General features: G+C 33.5%; 1 protein-coding gene and 5 non-coding genes across 14 annotated transcripts in view; 2 read left to right on the top strand and 4 right to left on the bottom strand.

The window, feature by feature from the left end:
• The window catches only part of LOC111064176 (multiple inositol polyphosphate phosphatase 1), a 53,823-nt gene that overhangs the window by 25,197 nt on the left and 4,858 nt on the right, over positions 1–23,768 (bottom strand). For 8 of the 9 annotated variants that reach the window (XM_039437151.1, XM_022351865.2, XM_039437150.1 and 5 more), the window contains 4 exons: positions 23,276–23,410; positions 22,433–22,608; positions 21,664–21,786; positions 19,881–20,031 (listed from right to left, as the gene is read on the bottom strand). In XM_039437151.1, the coding sequence (XP_039293085.1) occupies positions 19,881–20,031; positions 21,664–21,786; positions 22,433–22,608; positions 23,276–23,410 (585 nt within the window). The remainder of the gene's footprint in view (positions 1–19,880; positions 20,032–21,663; positions 21,787–22,432; positions 22,609–23,275; positions 23,411–23,768) is intronic. The other variant, XM_039437152.1, reaches the window with a different exon arrangement.
• LOC120353446 lies at positions 15,255–15,469 on the bottom strand. The gene has a single exon (XR_005572405.1). It is a non-coding gene; the product is annotated as a small nucleolar RNA U3 (small nucleolar RNA).
• On the top strand, positions 15,887–16,027 carry LOC120353456. Its single transcript, XR_005572413.1, has one exon. It is a non-coding gene; the product is annotated as a U4 spliceosomal RNA (small nuclear RNA).
• Positions 16,771–16,932, bottom strand: LOC120353464. The gene has a single exon (XR_005572421.1). It is a non-coding gene; the product is annotated as a U1 spliceosomal RNA (small nuclear RNA).
• LOC120353462 lies at positions 18,304–18,424 on the bottom strand. The gene has a single exon (XR_005572419.1). It is a non-coding gene; the product is annotated as a 5S ribosomal RNA (ribosomal RNA).
• LOC120353440 lies at positions 19,057–19,175 on the top strand. Its single transcript, XR_005572401.1, has one exon. It is a non-coding gene; the product is annotated as a 5S ribosomal RNA (ribosomal RNA).

Genomic DNA, 23,768 nt, shown 5'->3' with positions numbered 1-23,768 from the left:
AATTATGTCATTTGAGAATCATTGATAATGCATTAATTGTCTGGAACCAGGTATAATCTAGTGCCACTTGCGGGTAGGCTGAAGAGCATACCGACGACACTGATTGAGATAACATGAGAAAAATGCTAATGCGCTATTCATTGACCAAACGTAGTGAGGTCTATGTTTCAACTCGATTGGCTTTTGTCTGTCTGTATGTAACGCGATTACGGCCAAACGCGTTGATAGAATCATATGAGATTTGGCAGGAATACTCCTTTTTCAACTGCGTGTCGATGTATACACAAGGTTTTTTAAAATTTTGCATTTTAAGGATAATATGAAAAGAGAAGGAATCCCTCATTACTCCGACATCACTGTATATAATTGACCGAGCGAAGTGAGGTCTAAGATTCATGTCGACGGCTGTGCATTTCTCTTTATGTTTATAAGTTGCGCATTCACAGCGATATACGGCAATATATTTCCATGAAATTTAACAGTTATGTTCCTTTTTAAATTGCGCGTCGACATATATACGAAGTTTTTCAAAATGTTGCATTTCAAAGATAATATAAAAGGAAAAGGAGCCTCCCAAAGATACTCACAAAGATACAGAATATCTCTTGCAGTTAACAGAAGGCTTGATGAACATGGATCTTTGAAAGTTGTTTTTTTTGCATGCATCCACTCTTTCAAATAGGATACATTATTCTGAATTATTCTGTGAACATAGGTGTAGACTACTTTCTAGGATCATGTAAATGTTAGGGTCAAGCTACTGAGAAGTCATGGTGGGGGGAGTGAACAAGGCCGTCGTGTTTTTCTTAGGCTAGTTTCACACGGCAGAATCCCGTCTCCTGAAGATCATATTTCAGATCATTTCATATTTCGCAGCTCGAAGGCTTTCACAAGGGGATCTCAAATTTCAGACGCGTTTGCTCAGAGTATGACTCATTACTTTTCTCAAAGTATTCGGATTTGGATTCAGCGACCCCAAATTTTTTAAAGCGTAAGTCCCATTTTCGAAAATACCCAAAAACAAGGGAGTTACAGCACTTTTTAATATAGCTTTTACATTATCATAAAGTTATGTTTAGTAAAAATGTACCTACTAAGATAATAATACTTCTGCCTCACAGGTAAAGGTTTTTAGAAGCTTTTAAACACTCTTGAAAAGTTCAAACATGAACATTTTAAAACATTAGGGGCCGGTTTCCGAGCTCGGGATTTAGCTGAGTCCAAGACTTTAAACAGCTGGAGTCAGAAATTTGGTTTTCCAAGACGGGGCGTAGTCGCAGTCATTGTCATAGTCACGTTTGAATTAAATCTCGAAAAACTAGAAAATTGAACACAAAATAAAATAAAGAGAAAATAGTGTAAAGTTTCAGCTATTTTGAATTATTCAGGAATGTCTAATTCCGTCAAGGAAAAACGTTTCCAATTATAGAAATGAGAAAATAAAAACTAAGACTTCTATTATAAAAGCTGACCTTTTGGAAAGCCAATTTTCTGACTATTGCTGTTTAGAGTCTGGGACTTAGCTAAATCCTGAGCTCGGAAACCGGCCCTAAAAGTTCTAGTTTAAAAAAAAATTCCAGCTTTGAAAGTTTCAAACTTCAAAAGGTTGAATCCAAATATGGAATCAGAAATCATCTCCCATTATCACTCAATAAAATACGAGAAAAAGTAACCTTGTACAGTTAACTTCACTGAATTATTTACGTTGTCGGGATTTCAATTTTGTCATACAACAATCTAATTCATTAGGTTGAAATCGTTGAATATTACCATGGATTTCCTGTTGAATCATTGACTTAAAATCTTTGCAACAATCAATAAAATCTATTACACAGTATAAATATGCAGTCAGTGAGTATAGAATGTAACATTCTATACTCACTGCATACAGTAGGCTATAAACATTGTGCTGATCTGAACAGTGAGTATAGAATGTAATTACATTATATTACTCTAACAGCTAACTGGATCTGAATTGATCTATTGTAATAATGGACATAATGAAATAATGTCTTACTATTCCAAGTAAAACGAAACTAATGTTTGTGTTTGTATAAGAGCTGCTGAGTGGATACTGCATACTGAGAAATTCATAAATGATCCAGACCAGCCTGGCGACTTCGATGCTATCGACACCGGAATCTCCTTTTATTTCTATCAATGAATGAATCTGAATTAAAACCATGTATTGTATCAACTATCCTATTATCGTATTGTAATTCGTGAAGCCTGTTTAGTAAAAGCCAGTTACATACACATCGATTTTTTACCGTCCTTATAAAATTCTATTAGATCAAACAGATGATGTTTGACAAGTTGCACTTATTCGAATTCATAAGGATGGAAAAAAACAATCGTACAAAAATCAACGTGCATGTAACTGGCTTTCGAAGACTCATACGATATTGTATTCTATGATCAAATAGAATAGTGAATATCGAAATAAGTGTTGCAGCCAGAACTTGTGTTAAAAACCGGTTTTGTCCCCGCTTTGTAAGTTAAACTAAACACACAATTCCTCCCCGGAATGTGGGTTTGAAGTTTACACACCATTTCTCCCCGCTTTGTGCAGTGGAAGTGTACACACATTTCTCCTCGGTTTGTTCAGTGAAAGTGTACACACATTTCTCCCCTTTTTGTAGGTTTAATGCGTAATTTTTTTTTCAAGTTAACAGAAAAAAAAAGTTACAACTGTATTGAACACATATTAATATACTTTCTAAAACAAAAATTAAGTCTCCAACATGTGTGTAAATGTGTGTAAATCAGCCTCCCCGCAATGTATGTTCATTTCTCACCTCCCCGTATGCTACCTTGTTCCAGTATGTGTGTGTGTGTGTGTGTGTGTGTGTGTGTGTGTGTGTTGGAACAAGGTATAATACGGGGAGACAATCAAGTATACACAGCACATTAAGGGGAGGTGTGTACACTAAGGGGAGACCCCGTAGTGTCACTGCTCAATTTTAGTAAAAATCACTTCTACATGCTTAAAACCATGTAAAAACGTAATAAAAAAAAATCTCCCCATTTTGTTAGTAATCTACCTAATTGGGATACACTCCAGTTTCCAAAATTGCCACCACGTTGTGCTACGATCGCTAATACACACTTACACAAAACTCATTTACGGATTGAGCATACAATGCGGGGTACTTGCATATCCCTGCATATCTCCATTGTCTCCTTCACTGTTCGAAGTAACTGGTTTGCTATGGGGCTTGCCGTGAATTTATGAATCAGCAACTTATCTCCTTTTTCGTTCAGACTCATTGAGTCACAGCTTAGCGAATTCATAGTTTATTTTTCTGTTCATTCACTTGAGACATGAGAAGGGAGCGAGGAAACATGCTGCCAGAATGTATTGTGGTACTGATTTTTTAGTTATTTGGTACAAATAGTCTGAAAATGATTCTTCACAAAAAATACCCTCTGCTAACCTTACAGTGTTAAAAATACCTGTTTTTTTCTCCATATAACTCAAAAACCTTTCATAGTGAAAAAATCCAGAACTGTTTCCAAGAGAATAAAATCCTCTACAATTCAACGCCAAATTAGGTTCATCACAATCAATGGTGACTTGGTAACACAATTTCCCGAGAATTTTCCGCATTGAATTTGGGTTATTGCTAGAATGATGCGAATGGGAGGCTTGTTAAGATTCAAGAATAGCACGTCAGTAAGTTTATATTCTTGAACAGGCTTCACTGAGAATTCACTTACTGTTTTAGAGAAGCGGATGCCTCAAACTTTGCTAACCTAACATTGTATCTCAAGATCAGGATAGCCTATGATAAAATGAAATTTGTCTCTTAGTTTCTCTCCATATTGACATTTTCTTCTGTGTCTGTCAATCCTTGCAAAAACTCTCTTGTAAACCTTGGATTGAATATTTTACTTGTGTACGGCATGCTCACTTTTTGTGAAAAGACGTTGTTCCGGAGAAAAGATTTAGTAATCATACCCTGCTCAAAAAAAAAAAAAATAGTAGTCACAACACCTTTTCCAATTTTATTTGAGAAAGTAAAAAGTTAATTTGAGAAAGTATCAATTGTATTTGAGAATAGTCACTTGTAATTGAGAGAATGTCAGATGTAGCCTAAATGAGAATAGTCAATTGTATTTAGGAAGTCATCACACATGTAATTGAGAGTAGTGAATTGTATTTGAGAAATCGTCAAATGTAAATGAGAAGATATCATATCATGAGCAGACATTTGAAAATGAGAAAATTTTCCAATTGACATGTCGTGACTCTTCTGTAGCCTACAGTACAGGTTTGATTTGAGCAGGAAAGGATACTGTACTACGTACACAGTATTCCATAGGCTTTGTATGTGTGAAATTATTATTTTCAATTGTGAAATATTATTTCCCCTGTACTGTTCACGAATGATTAATGAGAATCATTTCTATGTATGTATTGGCAACACGACTTTTGTCTCCAAACATTTGAACTTGATGAAGATCAAATTCTCTATGTTCACGGCGCAATTGAACTTTATCATCAATCAATTGAATCTCTTGATCAAGCAATTCGGTAACTCTCCAATGGATTTTGGGGCTCAAAAATATTTTTTTATTTAAAAACTAAACGTTTCATTTGAATATAAAATATATTATCATATTATTTTTTATGAGTACAGTTATGGAAAATAAAAGTATTGGTTTTTTAAAATCATTCCCCAATTACAACTGACAACTTTTCGATTTCAAATCGTATGTTCTCAAATTAGGAGTTGATAGTGAGCTGTTGAACGGAGCGGTCGCAGAATTGTTTTGCTCTCTTATCTCAAGTTTCCGGACGGGTCGTGCTTAATCGGTTCATTTAGTGCATGTTTAACCTAAAACGTTCTTTCGTAATAAATTGAATTATCAATTTGTTATTTATTTGTGAAATTGTTTTCAAGTGAATCGAAATATTCAAAGTTTAAATTAATAAAAACAGTATCCACCAGACGGTAGTGCTAAAAAGAGACCTAGAGCTAAAAGTTCTTTCGTAATAAATTGAATTATCAATTTGTTTTTTATTTGTGAAATTGTTCTCAAGTGAATCGAAATATTCGAAGCTGAATGAATAAGAACAGTATCTAACAATACTTTTCACCGGACGATAGTGCTAAGAAGAGTCCTCGTGCTAAAAGTTCGCCTGAGCTCGAAGAGATGGAACAGAAAAAGCGTGCTCCAGACCCAAGTGTTAAAGCTTCCGGTAATGTGAACTCAGACTTTATTGAATCACTATTTGACCGTTTTGAAAAGCGGTTTAGTAAGGCTATGGATGAAAAACTCGCGCTGCTAGCTACAAAGGTGGATTTAAATGGTCTAATTGAAAAAGTGAATAAACTCTCTGTCGAGAATTAACAGTTAAGAAATCAAATTGTTGCTCAAAAAATTCAGAATAATCTCATAATCAGGAAGATGGAAAATTTTGAAAATAGATCGAGAAGGAACAATATAATTTTTCGCGGGCTGAAATATGAATGTGCAACAGTGGATTACGTGAGAACTGTCAAAGACTTTTGTGTGAGTCATTTGGGGGCACGAGCAGGTACCTGGGTTAATCGAGCACATGCATTGGGCAAGAAAATAGATAACGGGCCAATCATTGCGCATTTTCCGGACGATCAGGACATCCATTTCATCACGAGAAACAGTAGGAAGCTGAAGGGTACACAGTTTGTGATTCATAAAGACTTTGCTTTCGACACAAGAAAACGACGATCAAAGCTTTTCCGGGTGCTTGGCGAGTTGAAGAAACAAGTTCCGGGAGTGAGAGGAGAGTATCGGTTGAAGTGGATCGTTTAATCGTGAATAGTCGGGTTTTCACGCTGGATGAGGAGAATGGACTGGTCTCGGAGGGAGAGGATGGGCTGCAAAAGATCGGGAGCATGTTCGATGAGAGTGTGATGCGGGCCGTGAGCGGGAGCATGTGTGATGAGGAGGAGCGAGGCGGCGAGGACGAAGACCGCAACCGCATAGATAACGCCGTCAGTCCGTGTGAGAAGGGACAGTTGAGTATAGTAGCGTACAATGTGGCTGGATTAAGTGGTAAGATAGTTCAAGTATATAATTTTATTTGTAATTATGATGTTTTTGTACTATTGGAGACGTTTGTTGAAAGAGGAAAGCAATTGTATTTTGAAAACTGTTTTCCAGATTACAATTTATACTGGGAATTCGCAGTTGGAGAATCAAACTGAGGTAGAGCAAAGGGAGGAAAGTTAATAGAAATTAGTAAAAGAATAGAGAGTTTTTGTAAGGTAATCGATGCGCTTGAGAGGAAAGTTATTCACATGAATGCAGGACAACGGGATGAATATTATATAGTTCCAATTTACCTGAGTGGTGGAGGAGACATGGAATGGGAGAGAGAATTCAATACATTATGGGAGTTTATGATAGTGCAAGAGCATAATAGAAATAATATGATTTCAATTGGAGATTTTAACGGTAGAATAGGAAATGGACAGGACATGTCGGAATTAACAGATGTAATAGAATTGGGAAATGCACTGAGTAATAAGCAAGAGTCAAAGGATGAGGTGATTAATATGAAAGGTAAGAAAATATTGGAGTTCTGTGAGGTTTTTAATTTCATCATTATGAATAGAAGGATAAGTGGAGATAGGTGGGGAGACTTTACTTTTATAGGCAGAGGGGCTTCCGTAATAGATCTATGTTGCATGGCTGTCGAATTAGCGCAAATAGTTGGAAAATTTTCTATTGTGCCAGAATTTTTATCTGATCATTTCCCAATTGAAGCTACGCTAATCACGGTTGATACTCTAGAAAGAGAGAGCACAATTTTACCACTCTTACCGAAGTTGAAATGGAAGGAAGCGAGGAAGAATGAATATATATCTAAACTCACCAATGCTTGTAGAGAAATAAATGGTCTTCCCGAGAGTAGTGAAGAGACTTATGAAGTATTAAATAATCTTGTATATAGAGCTGCAAATTATGTGCCCCAACCTGATAGAAAGAGAGAAGGATGGAGAGAAAAGTGGTTCGACAAAGAGTGTGCGGTTATGGGAAAGCAAGTGTTCAGCCTATTGAATGTGTTTAGAAAATCAAATTCGGAGCAGGTGAGAGAAAATTATATGAAGGTAGTAAAGGAATACAAACTACTATGTAAGAGTAAAAGGCAAGCGTATTACAGCGATATAAAAGAACAATTCAGAAGAGTCAAGGATTCCAGTGATTTGTGGGCTCTGATAAAGAAATTCAAGTGTAGAGAGTTCAAGATTTCGGGAACTGTGAGTGCTGAGGATTGGGTTGAACACTTCAGACGAGTGTTTGGATCAGTTTGCGGGGTAGTCACATATTATGCGGCGAGGAATGTTGAAGATCAAACTCTTGACAAAGACATAGATATGAATGAATTGGAAAGTGCCTTCAAGACAATGCGCAACAATAAGGCTCCAGGTGATAACAGAGTTCCTGCTGAGTTTTACAAGAATGCGTCAAAAAATTACAAAGAGATTATTTTGACTTTTTCCAATGCCATCGTCAGAGGTGGACAGATACCAACAGGGTTTCCACGTTCAATTATATTTCCATTGCATAAAAAAGGTGATACTAATGAAGTGAATAATTATAGAGCCATATCTTTTATAAATGCTGTCGCTAAAGTATTTTCATTTATTTTACTGAGAAGGTTGCAGTTGTGGGAGGAAAGAGAAAAGATTATTAAAGAGAATCAGTGTGGCTTTCGGAGAGGTTATTCGGCTACTGATAATATTTTTGTTCTATTCAATATAGTAATGAAAACGTTGAATAGACCTACAAAGAAGTTGTACTGTTTCTTTTTGGGCTACGATAGTGTGGACAGAGAGGCTTTATTTTTTAAACTGAGTGAATTGGGAGTGTCGACTAAATTTATTGCGATGTTGAGGAGTCTATATAGAAATACGAAGTCTCCTGTATGGAGGGTAACTTAACAGAATACTTTGAAACCAGAAATGGATTATAACAGGGATGCGTATTCTCCCCGTTGCTATTCACACTATTTTTGAATGATTTGAGTGATGTTATTGGTGGAGGTATATTATGTTGGGCAGAGGCTGATAAATTCGCTGTTATATTCTGATGACGTGGTATTGTTGTCTGAGAATCCTCGACATCTGCAGTCAATGATAAATAAGTTAAAGGGATATTGCATAAGGTGGAATCTCACAGTGAACATGGCTAAATCCAAGATTGTAGTTTTCAGAAGAGGAGGACGATTGGGAGAAAGAGAGAAGTGGTACTATGGAAATGAAGTTATTGAAACAGTGAATGAGTACAGATACCTGCGAGTTGTTTTTTCATCAAGACTTGCCCTAACCGCACATTTTAAATGTAAGATAACAGCTGCCAGATTTGGGATTAATAGTGTATGGCGAAGACTCATTTTGAATGATGAAGCACCTCTGTCAATGAAATGAGGAATTTTTGATTCGATAAGTAAAGCAGTTGTAACATATGCAGCACAGGTATTGGGATATGCGGAGAGAGAAGTACTAGAAAAATTTCTGAGGTTGTTTGTCAAGAAAATATTTGGACTACCGTGTAATACGCCAAATTATATAGTATACTTAGTGACAGGAAAGGAAATTTTGTGGTTGTATACTTTGAGCGTTCATAAAAAATATGTATTGAATTCTTTTGAGATACCTGGCGACCGATATCGAACATTGATCGCAAGGCATTGTTTAAGATAAAAGTGTGGTTGGTATTCTGAATGGAGACGGATATTAAGTGAGTTTGATATTGAATTGCCGATAACAGCGATCCTAACATCAGAAATATTAATACAATCTATCTGAAATGAATATTAAGGGTGTGATAGTGTTTATGTCTCCTGCGATTCTGACGGTTGAACCAGATCTTGTATGGACTCTTTCAGTCTGGTGTTCATAACGCATTAATTCACACATTTTCTGGTTCATAACCTCAACACCGAGAACGCAATACAAGATTTGTTATAAGTGTGACGTCACAACCTGGGCATTGGCTGTTACATGTTATACCAATACCTACTATTACTTCATAGTAGGTAATAGTAATAGTAGGTATTGGTTATACTCAACCCCATTCTGAAAAGTATGAAACAATTGCCCTAACCTGTCTTGCTATTGCACACAGAAACACACAAAAAGTAACTTCGATAATCTAAATAATACATAAGCGCTGCCTGCAAAACCGGAGTTTGAGTACTGGCGGCAAAAGTATCAATATAAATGTTCAATACAAAAACTCCAAAATTAAAATGAATGATGTTTCACTTTATATTCATACTTTATCAACATGATATTAATCAGTAACTATCTATAATATATATTTTCATGTATTTTTTGCAGTCATCCATTCTTATAAATAGGCTACATTATTTTTAATTTTTATGTGAATAATATTTACAACAGTTTCGCATCACAATATTTTATTGTAATTAGTCATGTTCGTTTAATATTATGTTATCCTTTGCTATTTTTTATTTTGTTAGATTTTTCGCTCACTTCCAATCTCTTAGTGAATGGATGCACATTCGATAATTCCATTGAGTGTTTGATGTAATCTAAAGTAATAAAATCTTCAGCTTGGCATTCAAGTCTCAAAAATAGCCTAGCATAATTAATAATAGCCCACAAAAGTTTTACATCATAATAATTTAGTTATTGTAGTGAGGTCTATGTTTTAACTCGGATTTTCTTTTGTCTGTCTGTCTGTCTGTATGTATGTATGTAACGCGTTGATGGAATTCTATGAGATTTGGCAGAAATATTCCTTTTTCAACTGCGCGTCGATGTATTAATACACAAGGTTTTTTTCAAATTTTGCATTTTAAGGATAATATGAAAAGAGAAGGAATCCCTCATTACTCCGACATCACTGTATATAATTGACCGAGCGAAGTGAGGTCTAAGATTCATGTCGACGGCTGTGCATTTCTCTTTATGTTTATATGTTGCGCATTCACAGCGATATACGGCAATATATTTCCATGAAATTTAACAGGTATGTTCCTTTTTAAATTGCGCGTCGACATATATACAAAGTTTTTCAAAATGTTGCATTTCAAAGATAATATAAAAGGAAAAGGAGCCTCCCAAAGATACTCACAAAGATACAGAATATCTCTTGCAGTTAACAGAAGGCTTGATGAACATGGATCTTTGAAAGTTTTTTTTTTGCATGCATCCACTCTTTCAAATAGGATACATTATTCTGAATTATTCTGTGAACATAGGTGTAGACTACTTTCTAGGATCATGTAAATGTTAGGGTCAAGCTACTGAGAAGTCATAGTGGGGGGAGTGAACAAGGCCGTCGTGTTTTTCTTAGGCTAGTTTCACACGGCAGAATCCCGTCTCCTGAAGATCATATTTCAGATCATTTCATATTTCGCAGCTCGAAGGCTTTCACAAGGGGATCTCAAATTTCAGACGCGTTTGCTCAGAGTATGACTCATTACTTTTCTCAAAGTATTCGGATTTGGATTCAGCGACCCCAAATTTTTTAAAGCGTAAGTCCCATTTTCGAAAATACCCAAAAACAAGGGAGTTACAGCAGTTTTTAATATAACTTTTACATTATCATAAAGTTATGTTTAGTAAAAATGTACCTACTAAGATAATAATACTTCTGCCTCACAGGTAAAGGTTTTTAGAAGCTTTTAAACACTCTTGAAAAGTTCAAACATGAACATTTTAAAACATTAGGGGCCGGTTTCCGAGCTCGGGATTTAGCTTAGTCCAAGACTTTAAACAGCTGGAGTCAGAAATTTGGTTTTCCAAGACGGGGCGTAGTCGCAGTCATTGTCATAGTCACGTTTGAATTAAATCTCGAAAAACTAGAAAATTGAACACAAAATAAAATAAAGAGAAAATAGTGTAAAGTTTCAGCTATTTTGAATTATTCAGGAATGTCTAATTCCGTCAAGGAAAAACGTTTCCAATTATAGAAATGAGAAAATAAAAACTAAGACTTCTATTATAAAAGCTGACCTTTTGGAAAGCCAATTTTCTGACTATTGCTGTTTAGAGTCTGGGACTTAGCTAAATCCTGAGCTCGGAAACCAGCCCTAAAAGTTCTAGTTTAAAAAAAAATTCCAGCTTTGAAAGTTTCAAACTTCAAAAGGTTGAATCCAAATATGGAATCAGAAATCATCTCCCATTATCACTCAATAAAATACGAGAAAAAGTAACCTTGTACAGTTAACTTCACTGAATTATTTACGTTGTCGGGATTTCAATTTTGTCATACAACAATCTAATTCATTAGGTTGAAATCGTTGAATATTACCATGGATTTCCTGTTGAATCATTGACTTAAAATCTTTGCAACAATCAATAAAATCTATTACACAGTATAAATATGCAGTCAGTGAGTATAGAATGTAACATTCTATACTCACTGCATACAGTAGGCTATAAACATTGTGCTGATCTGAACAGTGAGTATAGAATGTAATTACATTATATTACTCTAACAGCTAACTGGATCTGAATTGATCTATTGTAATAATGGACATATTGAAATAATGTCTTACTATTCCAAGTAAAACGAAACTAATGTTTGTGTTTGTATTAGAGCTGCTGAGTGGATACTGCATACTGAGAAATTCATAAATGATCCAGACCAGCCTGGCGACTTCGATGCTATCGACACCGGAATCTCCTTTTATTTCTATCAATGAATGAATCTGAATTAAAACCATGTATTGTATCAACTATCCTATTATCGTATTGTAATTCGTGAAGCCAGTTTAGTAAAAGCCAGTTACATACACATCGATTTTTAACCGTCCTTATAAAATTCTATTAGATCAAACAGATGATGTTTGACAAGTTGCACTTATTCGAATTCATAAGGATGGCAAAAAACAATCGTACAAAAATCAACGTGCATGTAACTGGCTTTCGAAGACCCATACAATATTGTATTCTATGATCAAATAGAATAGTAAATATCGAAATAAGTGTTGCAGCCAGAACTTGTGTTAAGAACCGGTTTTGTCCCCGCTTTGTAAGTTAAACTAAACACACAATTCCTCCCCGTAATGTGGGTTTGAAGTGTACACACCATTTCTCCCCGCTTTGTGCAGTGGAAGTGTACACACATTTCTCCTCGGTTTGTTCAGTGAAAGTGTACACACATTTCTCCCCTTTTTGTAGGTTTAATGCGTAATTTTTTTTTCAAGTTAACAGAAAAAAAAAGTTACAACTGTATTGAACACATATTAATATACTTTCTAAAACAAAAATTAAGTCTCCAACATGTGTGTAAATGTGTGTAAATCAGCCTCCCCGCAATGTATGTTCATTTCTCACCTCCCCGTTTGTTACCTTGTTCCAGTATGTGTGTGTGTGTGTGTGTAGCGGAAAAGACTACTGAGCATGCTCACAACAAACTATAAAAGACCCAGTCACCTTATTTATGAGAAAGCTTATGAGAAAATTTTCACAAAAGGAACTGAGAAAGCAAAGTTTTTAAGAAGATTGCATAGCAACGTTCAATGTATACCAGAGGATTTTCCAAAACCTGATTTCAGCTTTTTCACTAGTTCATGGTGTTATGCTGCGTGCAACATTCATAAAAATAGACCACATTCTCGCTGTGCTTTATTCTCTGCCCAACATTATAATTCTTTGTTGTTTAAAAATATGTATCAAACAAATAATTTCTTGTGCGAAAACAATCAAATGCAAAGTATGAAAATGGCTCCTATGTACACGAATTCACAGAAAAGAAACTTTGCTCGTTATGGATTCTTCTACAACGGAAAGGATCTACAATGTGTTTATTGCCTGCATGCATTGAGACTGCATAAAGCGCGTACATGTTGTCTATCGTCAATTAATGAAGAAAGACCACTTAATTACTCTATAATAGTTCCTGCATATACTTAGTTTTCTTCATTCGCTCAACAACATGGATCCGAGAAAGTGGTTGGCTGCTGACAACGAATTGGAAGTGAGGTTAAAAAACTGTATTGATTGGTACGATGAGTGTGAAAGTGCAATTAGGAAATCAACTCCTGAAAATTATAGTTTGGCGAAGCAATTGAAAGACATTTTTCTAAGCACGGTTAATTTAAATGATATAAGAGACTATCTATGTTATTATCGTCCTCATAATTTGTGTATAGATAAGCTAATTAGAATTGAAGATGAAATTATGAATAGTTGTGTCGAAATGTGTAAATAAACGTTTTCTGCCTTCAAATGATTTTTCATTCCAATATCCCATTCACGTTTTTTAGTTTAGTTGCTGCTTAGAGCTAGACCAGACAACACGTGTGGGGTGATCTTTTTTATACAGACACGAGCCCCTATAACACGTGCATCTCATCAATTTAGAAAGAGAGATATATCTTTCCCCCTCATTCGAGACACGTCAAACATCTGCGAGATGCAGTGTTATGGTTTTTCAAAATTCAAAAAATTAACTCGTCTCTTGATGTCAATTTCATTTAATGAATTTGATTCAATTGCGAAGAATATTAAATTTTCAACAGGATGTCAAGATGTTGATTTACCGTTAACAAAAACAGAAAATGTACACTTTTCGATTTTATCTGAGATTTTCGAACTGCTCAATATTCTAGACAGCAGTCATCTACATTATGATTGTACAAATGATTCGTCATTATCTGTTGTTAAAAATTCCGATGAACTTTGGAAATGCTTGTACGATATTGCAGATAAAAAATGTAAAAGAACTTAGATCATTGTAGAGATTTATAGCATTAGATGCGAGAGAGAGAGAATTTCTCAATTCAATTAGATGTAGAGAGAGAGAGAGTCATTGACCTCACTCTGGATTCGCTAGTATAGAGTAATATGGATTCACTTTAATCTGTCAGCAAGGGAATTTTTCCCCCTCATCTATACTGGGAGAGAATTTCTCACTTCAATCTGTCAGTGAGAAAGAGAGATTCACTTCAATCTGTCAGTATAGCATTAGATGTAGAAATATGAATTCACTTTAATCTGTCACCAAGGGAATTTCTCAAAGAGATTTTTTCCCTCATCTAGCATTCACTTTAATTTGACAGTATAGCATTAGATGTAGAAATATGGATTCACTTTAATTTGACAGTAGAGAATTTTTCCCTCTCAAAGAGATTTTTTTCCCTCATCTAGCATTCACCTCAATCTGTCAGTATAGCATTAGATGTAGAAATATGGATTCACTTCAATCTGTCACTAAATCAGAAATATTATTTCATCCATTATTGTGAACTGAACATGAGCTTTATCATGTTGCATTTGATAGGTAATGGAATAAATAAATACCGTAGATAAGCCTAAATAATCATTTATAATTTCATAATAAACACACTACCACATAAAATCACTTCACTTATAACTTAAATGGGCTACTTTGATCAAATTAATAAAAACAATATAAAACTTGTAGTACCAATTTTCAATTTTAAAGAATTAAAGAATTGAAAACATTTTAACGACTAGTTTCGACCTAATTTGGCTATTTCCAAATTAGAATGTAAAAATAAACAAGTTGATACTGGATAATAAATGTTCATATGCTTATTTTCATATGATTTATTTATTTCTTATTCATTATTTTTTTTGGTTGAAGTCATTCAATTTTAATATTTCTACTTTTTATTTTATCAAAAATAGGATTAAGTCAATTTGAATTATATTTATTAAATTATTCCTATTTTTTTGATTTTGCAGTTTTATAGATATAAAATACTTTTTTCACATTCAATTCATCAATTTCATTACCAAATCTTAATATTTTCATATTGGAATTTATATCGATATAATAAATTATGATTAGTTTTAATTAAATGTTCAGAAAACGCCGATTTTTGAGTTGTATTTTGTGCAATGACCTCTGCATTGCATTTAAATTTCAAACAAAAAAAGGTTGGATCCAGTCAGTGCTCGAGTTGGATGAGCTCATGAGCACTGCTCATGAGTGAGGAGGAAGATGACAACTTCATTTTCGATTTGTGTAAATATTTCCAATAATTTTTTCATTTAATTTTTCATAAATGTCTTGCCACATAATATGTTGCATAAATGTAGTAGACATTTGACAGATGTCTTTTCTAGTGGATATCATGTTATTAGTTATACGTAAAGAATGAGACTGACATCATACATTGGTACATCTACCAACAGATTTTCATTTCCTCACAGATTTTCGAACCTCAAACACTAAGCTGATCAATTTGGACCCACTTTGTTTGACTATATTCCCTACATCTAATGTATTAAACTATTATTAATATGACTTTTACCACTCAGATATCAAGATCTCCCTCAGAACAGGTAACACAACCTGATCCGAACGATCATCGATGACCAAATCAGAATCATAAGATTCCGATGAGATCTGCCTCACGCTCAGGAGAACTTGATACGAGTTCCTCATCGTGGTAAAAGTGAACTCAAAAGTTGAGATTTAGATGAGAAATACATACTACAGAAAATATCCTGTCAAGTATGATTTCGATTTGGCCATACCAACGGCCAACTATATATACCAACCAACGCACAAAACTCAAACGAGAGTTGCTGAAAAGTAGCGTCAAAAGACTGCTGGCGCTATCTGCCGTGTGTGTATGGATACAGCACTTCTTGACCACAAAATCGAAGCTTCTATGTTTCGACTAAAGATGCCGCTAGTCATACCAAATACCTTGCAAGTCTACATTTATTCAATAATTCTTACTTCAATAACAAGTTTAAATAAATATATTATTGCTTTATGATGATTATAGACTTGTTTCATCTGATTAACTAATTAGTATCACATGGAAATTGTTATAATGTTCATAAAACGCGATTCAAGTTTGGGATGTTTCCAGTTCTCGCCAGAGTTTTGTGTGTTGGAAGAATGGGGTGTTCTTCAGTTTGTCGTCAGAGTTAACTTTGCGCAGTGGCGATATCGTAACCAATGAAGTTCTACTGAGGTGCGATTATTGCTAATTGAAAACTTTTACCAATACCCCGCCTTGTGGACGTGAAATACCGTCCGCTCTGGCAATTTTTGAAAGCCCTAACGAGGGCTCCCTATTATAATCAATAAAGTGTTACTCTAGTTACAATTACAATTCTCATTAGATTTAGAACTATTATAATTATATTACATAAAATAAAATATCTGAATATAGTCAAGATCGATGCATTTTCGTTCCTCTAAAATTAATCTTTGATATGAATTAGACCATTCTTTCTAGAACCAGCAAGCAAAAAAGTTAGTGAAAGTAAAGTACCGTAAGTAATTTCGTAGGTCTATGGCTTTTGTTGGTGGGTTCCTTGCAGGAAGGGTACATTTCATAAATAAGCGCTGTCAATTAGCCTTACGACTGTCATACTTCAGCCGTCAATTTAACGTGCCCATCCGAAAACACGAGAGTGACCTGAGTGTTTAAAAAATATTAGCTAGCCAAGCACCTCAAGCCACAAGAGCAAATTTTTACATTTGATAATAAATAAAATATATTTCTAAATAAAATAGGATCGTCCTAATTTTGAATTTAGGTACTACTATATTGTTAGTAGGTAGAATATTGTTGACTAGAATACTGCTAGTACTAGAATATTGTTGAGTAGGTACTACTAAAAATTGCCTTTATAACTGCAATCTATATTGTATTTAAAAATAAATAAAAGTACAGATGTGTTAAGAACCTATTTATTTTCAGGATGTGTGTTTGAGTAGGCTACCTGTACAATTCAACTCATTTCTAGCAATCTGCTATGACCTATGATGGAATGATGAAAGATGACATAAATTGGTTTATTAGGACCGGGACAGCGCGAACGCAGTCCCGACTACCAAAAATTATGCGCCCGAGATGCCCACATTTGGGGCATTCGCAGGGGTCAACCAAGTCGCAGTGCAATGACAAGGCCTCGCCCTGGGGGAACCGCCTTCTTGATCACGGTAACCCCCACGCCAGGTAAGTATGAGTTGCTATTCGACACCCTTGGGTCCACTCCAAAAGTTCACACATTTCTCTGGCGAGAGTTGAGTAGGAAATACGCCATTATCACAAGATCTGTTGATTTATGACACTCGTATCAGATGAAATATCACGCATCCTAGATTTGAACAAACGATTAACTCAATAAACTAGGTAAAACCACTCTTGAATTTAAATAAACAGCAAAATAAGGCTGTTTTGAATCAGATAAATGTTATTGAGAAGCTAGTATCATGATTCGTTGCTAGATAGCGCTCACATCGGCGACAACTACCCAAATATAGATTCTTCCCAATCACGTCCAAATAACATTATTGTATGGCCTACTATAGTCGGATTTTACTAAGTATTTTTTTTATAAGCTACACAAGTTTTGCCATTATTTGTCACATGATTTATTGAGAAGGTCGTTGAATATAAAATAATTATAAGACCATCACCATGTAAAGGGGCCTAATGGAGCCCCACGTTTCTAATAATAATTCAATGAAGGCGCTAATAATAATTCCTAATTATTTAATTAGGCATTCTTTTTTGCTCTAGCCAACTTATAAAATTTTCGAAGATTTTGCAAATTTAATTTTTTTTACACACGATAGGATACAGTATTGATATTTTATCAATATTCCTAAGTATTCCTAATATTTAGTTAGGAATTATTATTATTTAAATAAATTAATTCCAAAATTTATTTAAAAATAAATTATTTAATTTATTCCTAATAATAATAGCCTAATTCATTCAGATTTGCGCGTTCTGTAGAAAACTATCTGTCTTTTTTTCATTCAAGTATGCTTATTCATGTGATTGCTATCTGGTCCAAATATTACATACTATTCCTACAATTATATTTCAAATAGTCTCTCAATTATTGTCTCAAAAATAGAACGAGTAAATCTGAAATTATTATTATTTTGTACTCAATTATGAAATATATTGATTGACGAATGATGATCGATTGAATTTCAATGAAGAAATGAAAATTGGGACATGAATTTTAATAAACAAATGGGTTTATCATTCATTTTCAATAATTTCATTTAGATGTGTCTGTAGTTAATTAATTTTTCAAACAGAATATACTAACCAAGTTCACTTTCAAGCAGAAAGAGTAAAGATAAATAAGTACTGTAATCTATAGTGTGTAAAAAATTTAAAATCTTCCAAATCATTGAAAATAATTTATGAGTTAACAAGAACAAAAATGAATTTTACGAGTGTTATTGAATGTGAGAATGTAATTCTCACCAGATAATAACATAATAAAATATCAATACTGTATCCTATCGTGTGTAAAAAAATTAGAATTTGCCAAATCTTCGAAAATTTTATAAGTTGGCTAGAGCAAAAAGTAATGCCAACAGCATGTGGTGTTCCCAAGCGGTCACCCATCCAAGTACTGACCACACCCGACGTTGCTTAACTTCGGTGTGATCGGACGAGAACCGGTGTATTCAACGTGGTATGGCCGTTGGCAAAGAAGATCCTTCTAGTAGGCTTACAAATCCATGACATTTTCCTCATTCTTATACCCCATGATCATGGTATGCAGATACTAAAAAAAGGGTTTAAACCAATGTATCTAGAATATAGGTATTCTAGGTGTATCTAGAATATAGGTATTCTAGGTACCTTGGTTTAAACGGAGAAATGTCAGCTGTTATCGTTTAAACTCCGTATGAAACATATTATGCTAAATGCAACCATATCTATAAGTAAACTTGGTTTAGCGCGAAACGTAGTGTTAGCATATGGCCCCAAGTAAACAGATTAGATCTGTCCATGATATTATATTAATTTGGTTACCTACAATTTTGGGGCGCATGGTTTACCCGATTTTAGGGTGTGATTACATTGAATGCGTATATTAAGCAAGTGCACGTCAGATCATGCATGACATGAGCTAAAAAACAAATTTTGAAAATTACCATTACAAAACGTTGTGACTTGCAAATATCCTGCTCACACTGAATGCAACCAGCAAGTGCAAGCGTCCAGGATTTTTTTTCTCAACATCTGCACGCTGCATGCTTGGTCATGCCACAAAGTAGGACATCTCATGTTTTCCTTCTTAGATGATATTACTACTCTCTAGAACTCTTCCCTTCGCCAACGGCCATACCACGTTGAATACACCGGTTCTCGTCCGATCACCGAAGTTAAGCAACGTCGGGTGTGGTCAGTACTTGGATGGGTGACCGCTTGGGAACACCACATGCTGTTGGCATTCTCTTTTGCTCTACTTCCAAAGTACTTCCAAATTCTTTTGCATTTAATTTAATATCAACAAAATAATTTTTATATAAAAATTTTTTATATAAAAATAATAAAAATTTTTATCATTTTTATATAAAATATTATTTTTATATAAAATATTATTTTTATATAAAAATAATAATTTTCCCCTTTTATTATATCCACCAAGTACCTCGTACTATTTATAAATTAGTTTCAAGTTTTGAGACTTTCAATAAAAATTGGGTAAACTAAAATTATTGTAGTTACAAAGTAACTGATCAACCCGGTATCCCTGGAAATATTTTTTATTTCTGTTTTTTTAATAGTAATATAATCGATAGTATTAATAATAATATTAACCTAAATTATATTATGGTATTATATTGGGTAATTAAATACTATTATTTTGGCGAGAAATGTCCCTAAAGACCCACATATTAAGCATTTGGACTAGACGGCAAAACATACCTAATAAAAGCATGAACCAGAATAAAAATCGTTCATATATATAAAATGTTTTCCGAGACCCGTGTTATTATCTGAGTTTTACCCTAAATATAATATATAGTATTTTTTATTCCCGTTATAACAGACTTTCAATAATATTAGTTCTTTTTAGTTACTCCACAGTATTTACCAACTACATATACTAAGTATACCAAGTAAATTAAGTTACTACGTATTATTTACTCACTATAATCCAGTGTGTAATTGAGACCCAAACGATAGGATATTCTTATGAGAGCTTCTGCCATTGTGGGACTGGACAAGAACTCATCCAACTGGTGATAAGTGCTACTGTTACGTTCAACACTTTTCACCCACTGTCTGCATCTCGTGTGGAACTGAAAAAACGGTATAAATTGATTTCAATATGTCGTTTTCGTTTACTAACAAAATCAGCAGAAAATATGTTACAGAATAAGAAGTGAATTATTATACAGTAACAGAATTGAGAGTAATTATACATCAAAAGATAATTCAATATTATTTAAATCAATTGTCTTATTCATTTTATTTTTAAAAATAAGCACAGATCGGGAGAGAAAAACTGAGGATTAAATATTATACTTTTTCTTTCCCAAACATTTCAACCAACATTTTGATTTGGACAGTATAGTATAAGTTGGAAATGGGACAGTTTTGGGCATGAGCCTGTTGTGCCTTCCCTCATGTTAAGTATTTGTAAACAATGTGATGAATGTGATGAACATTAGATAACATTATTAGAGTCCGAAATAGGTTATGCCTTTTTAGGTTCTCAGTTTCCCCAAATTTTCAGTCCTATAATAAAACCACATCATGCAATTTAGATGTTTTTATAACAAAATTATAATAAAAATAACACTAAGTTATTTCTAAAAAAGGAAATATTTACTTATGAGAGAAAATTTTGAACCAGAACCGAAAATAAAATTACCGGTACTTCAGAGTGCTAAAACTAGTTGAGTTTGAATAAAAAAGAGGGAACTAGTAATTTCTGTAATAGAAAATCAAATTATTAAAATTCGACTCTATTTCAAATAAATAAATAGGCCTACATACTTTCTCCAATGCTCAGTTAAAGCCATTTATCTTTCAATAATATTTTATTAATTCATTTCTAGAAATGCAGCACACACCACATTTATTTTCATCACGACAATAATGTCCTATAATCAGACAAATATTTATTTTGTATTATATACCTTAGGTCTTTCATCAATATGTACCTCAGAAACAAAAATAGAAAAGAATAGATTTGAAATGTCACATTGACGAATATACTGACCAAAATATTTCGGAATCTATACAATTTATAAATAGTGGTGCGATCAACAGAAATTCGCATCATCATAGTGGATTACTGTATATAGTGATTATAATCAGAGAGTGGTTTTGAAATTATACTGCAAGTAGACTACAGAAGAAAATAATGTCAAACTAGCTTTTGAATGACAAGGAAAACAGACGAAATTACACATTACATAAATCGAAAAGTTTAAATTAATTGAGTATAGAATCAGAAGCATCTTATTGCAAGGATAAACTTAATTAAGATAGAATCCGTAAGTTTAATTAAATTTCAAAACTTCTCTTAATTCCAGTTATCTTTCAAAATCACTTAGTTCTGATTAAATCTTGAGCTCTATTCAACATCTACTCTCACTATTAGCACCTAGTCACAAATGATCGGACTCATGTGCGCATCATAAGAAAAGGAAAAGTTGATGAGTAATGAATTATGTATTAAGGATATATTCATAGAAAACCCGTTGCCAACAGCAATAGAGGGAAAGAACAGTATTGTACAGTACATTTGAAAATATACATATTTATGACTATTTTGGAAAAAAAACAGTTATCATAAAAATGATAGATAATGAAACAAATAACAAATCCAACCAGGTCACCCGAAGACTCGATATAATTTACTAAATGCTCATGAGACAAAAGTAATAAATATATAAGTTAGATAAAATAAAGAATTTTCTCACCCTGAGTATTTGATCGTCCTTTTTTGAGCTTTCAAATCTAACTTTATATAATTCATCTGGAAATAATCCTCTAGCAAAGTGAATGGCGCTATCTTTTGTTCTTTGTTTGATGCTGGATCGGAACTGAAGTTAGAAATTGGAACAGTTATGAGACTGATATTTCAATTGAAATCAACTAATTTCCAAATGAACAGTTATGAGACTGAATTAAATTGATATCAACACATGTTCAAAATAAAAAATTCTGAAATCTTATTTTCAATAATAATTTTTTTTTTAAAGTTTCTGTTGAATAATATCGGCGATGTGTTTTTTATGTTGGTACTTAATCACTCCAAACCAATTCTCAATTATCTTTAAATAGTGAAAATTATTGAAATCAGAAAGCACAGATAGAAATAAGTGATCAACAGGAAACTAAATTGAACAACAATGAGTAGTACAATTCAATGCATTCAATTAATGAGACTGGTTGAGATTTATTAAAAAGAAGGTCACCCAAGGATACAGCCAGATGAACTGTCGAAGAGTTTTGCAGTAGAATATCGCACTAAAAAGGGTTGAAAAATATTATGGAGCCTACATGTAATTTATCTGGCAATATCAATATTCAGATTTGCTTTGAACTGCATCAATCTGAGAGTGTGAAGAATGAGAAGTTGAAAATACATCAGGAGCCAGTAAAATGATAAAATTAATGGATGAATCAAAATTGACAATAATGCATGTATAATTATTTTCATCAACAGAACATTTTTTGTTCTCTCACCTCATGCTGGAGTTCCGAATAATTGGATTTAAAAAAATGAGGATGCCGTTCCCTAGTGCGTACTGCCAAATTGTACATTTCCTCCTCCCCAATCATCGTCAGAGATTTTTGATTGTCTAATGGTAGATTTTCGGTCCAATTTTTGAAAAGTTCCACGGTTTGTTCATCCAAGTCACCTACAAATCAAGAGTTGGGGATATTATGTGAATAATAACTTAATAAAATATATTTCCCCATGAACTTAAATTTCTATTCTATCATTTAATATTATTGTTGGATGATAAGAGACCAATCAGTAGTTATGTTTTAAGAGAAGAGATAAACAATTCAAAAAAAAATGCATCACTATATTAGCAATGAATAAGCCTCTTATTTTCATTAAATCATGTAGATTGTCTAGAAAATAAAAATAAATTATACACTTTTTTCTATGTATTTAAATATTATAATACCTATAAACTATACATTCTATCAATGAGTAATGATAATGCACCTATAGAAATTGAAGCCTATAGATGATTAAAGAAGCCCATGATTAAACAAGTTATACAAATTTATAAAATTGATATGTTAAACAAATAATAAAAATATATAATTCAGTAAAATTAAAATTTCTTATAAGATTACTTTTACAATTGGGGAATAACTCTGTAATTTCCAATCATGAATGGCGGTAAGTTAATCCTACATTCAATAAGACAACAAAACATAATAAATGAAAAAACTACACAGGACATCCGTTTTTTGATCCATTGCGTTTACAACAGAATTACAACAGAATTGTACCTAATTAAATAATGAATTGCATGGTTTAAGTAGCAAGAAAAAATAGTGGGTTATCACCTTTTCCAATCATATGACTATATAAAATGTGGTGCCTTATCCTTGGTAGAATTTTTGAGCTGGCCTGTCTTGTATTACTATCCATAGTACGAGATCCATGTCTTATTAACAGCCATAATTTCACTGGGTGACATCCTGAAGGAAAAATAGACAATTATAAATCTGCAGTTAAATATGCTCACATTATAATTATAAATAGATTCTTATTATATATTCTGAAGGTGTTCGGTGGTGTTTTATTATTAAGATTAATAAGACATATAAAAAATAGCTCATGAAATTCATGATCTGAAGTGTTTCTGTTAAAGTCATCTACTCTATTCACTCATAAAAATCTGTTCTTTTTCTACTGGCTGAAATGAATTCAACTTAATACAAAACTCTTTAATATAAAAGCATATTACGTGTGATTTGGTTTCTATTATTCTATGTCTATACATAGGCCTAGGTACTGGTAATACACCTGTGATCTATACATAAATACACGGTGTGA

This window comes from Nilaparvata lugens, chromosome 10 (assembly GCF_014356525.2).
Source record: "Nilaparvata lugens isolate BPH chromosome 10, ASM1435652v1, whole genome shotgun sequence".
NCBI lineage: Eukaryota > Metazoa > Arthropoda > Insecta > Hemiptera > Delphacidae > Nilaparvata > Nilaparvata lugens.
This window is presented reverse-complemented; position numbering and strand designations above follow the sequence as displayed.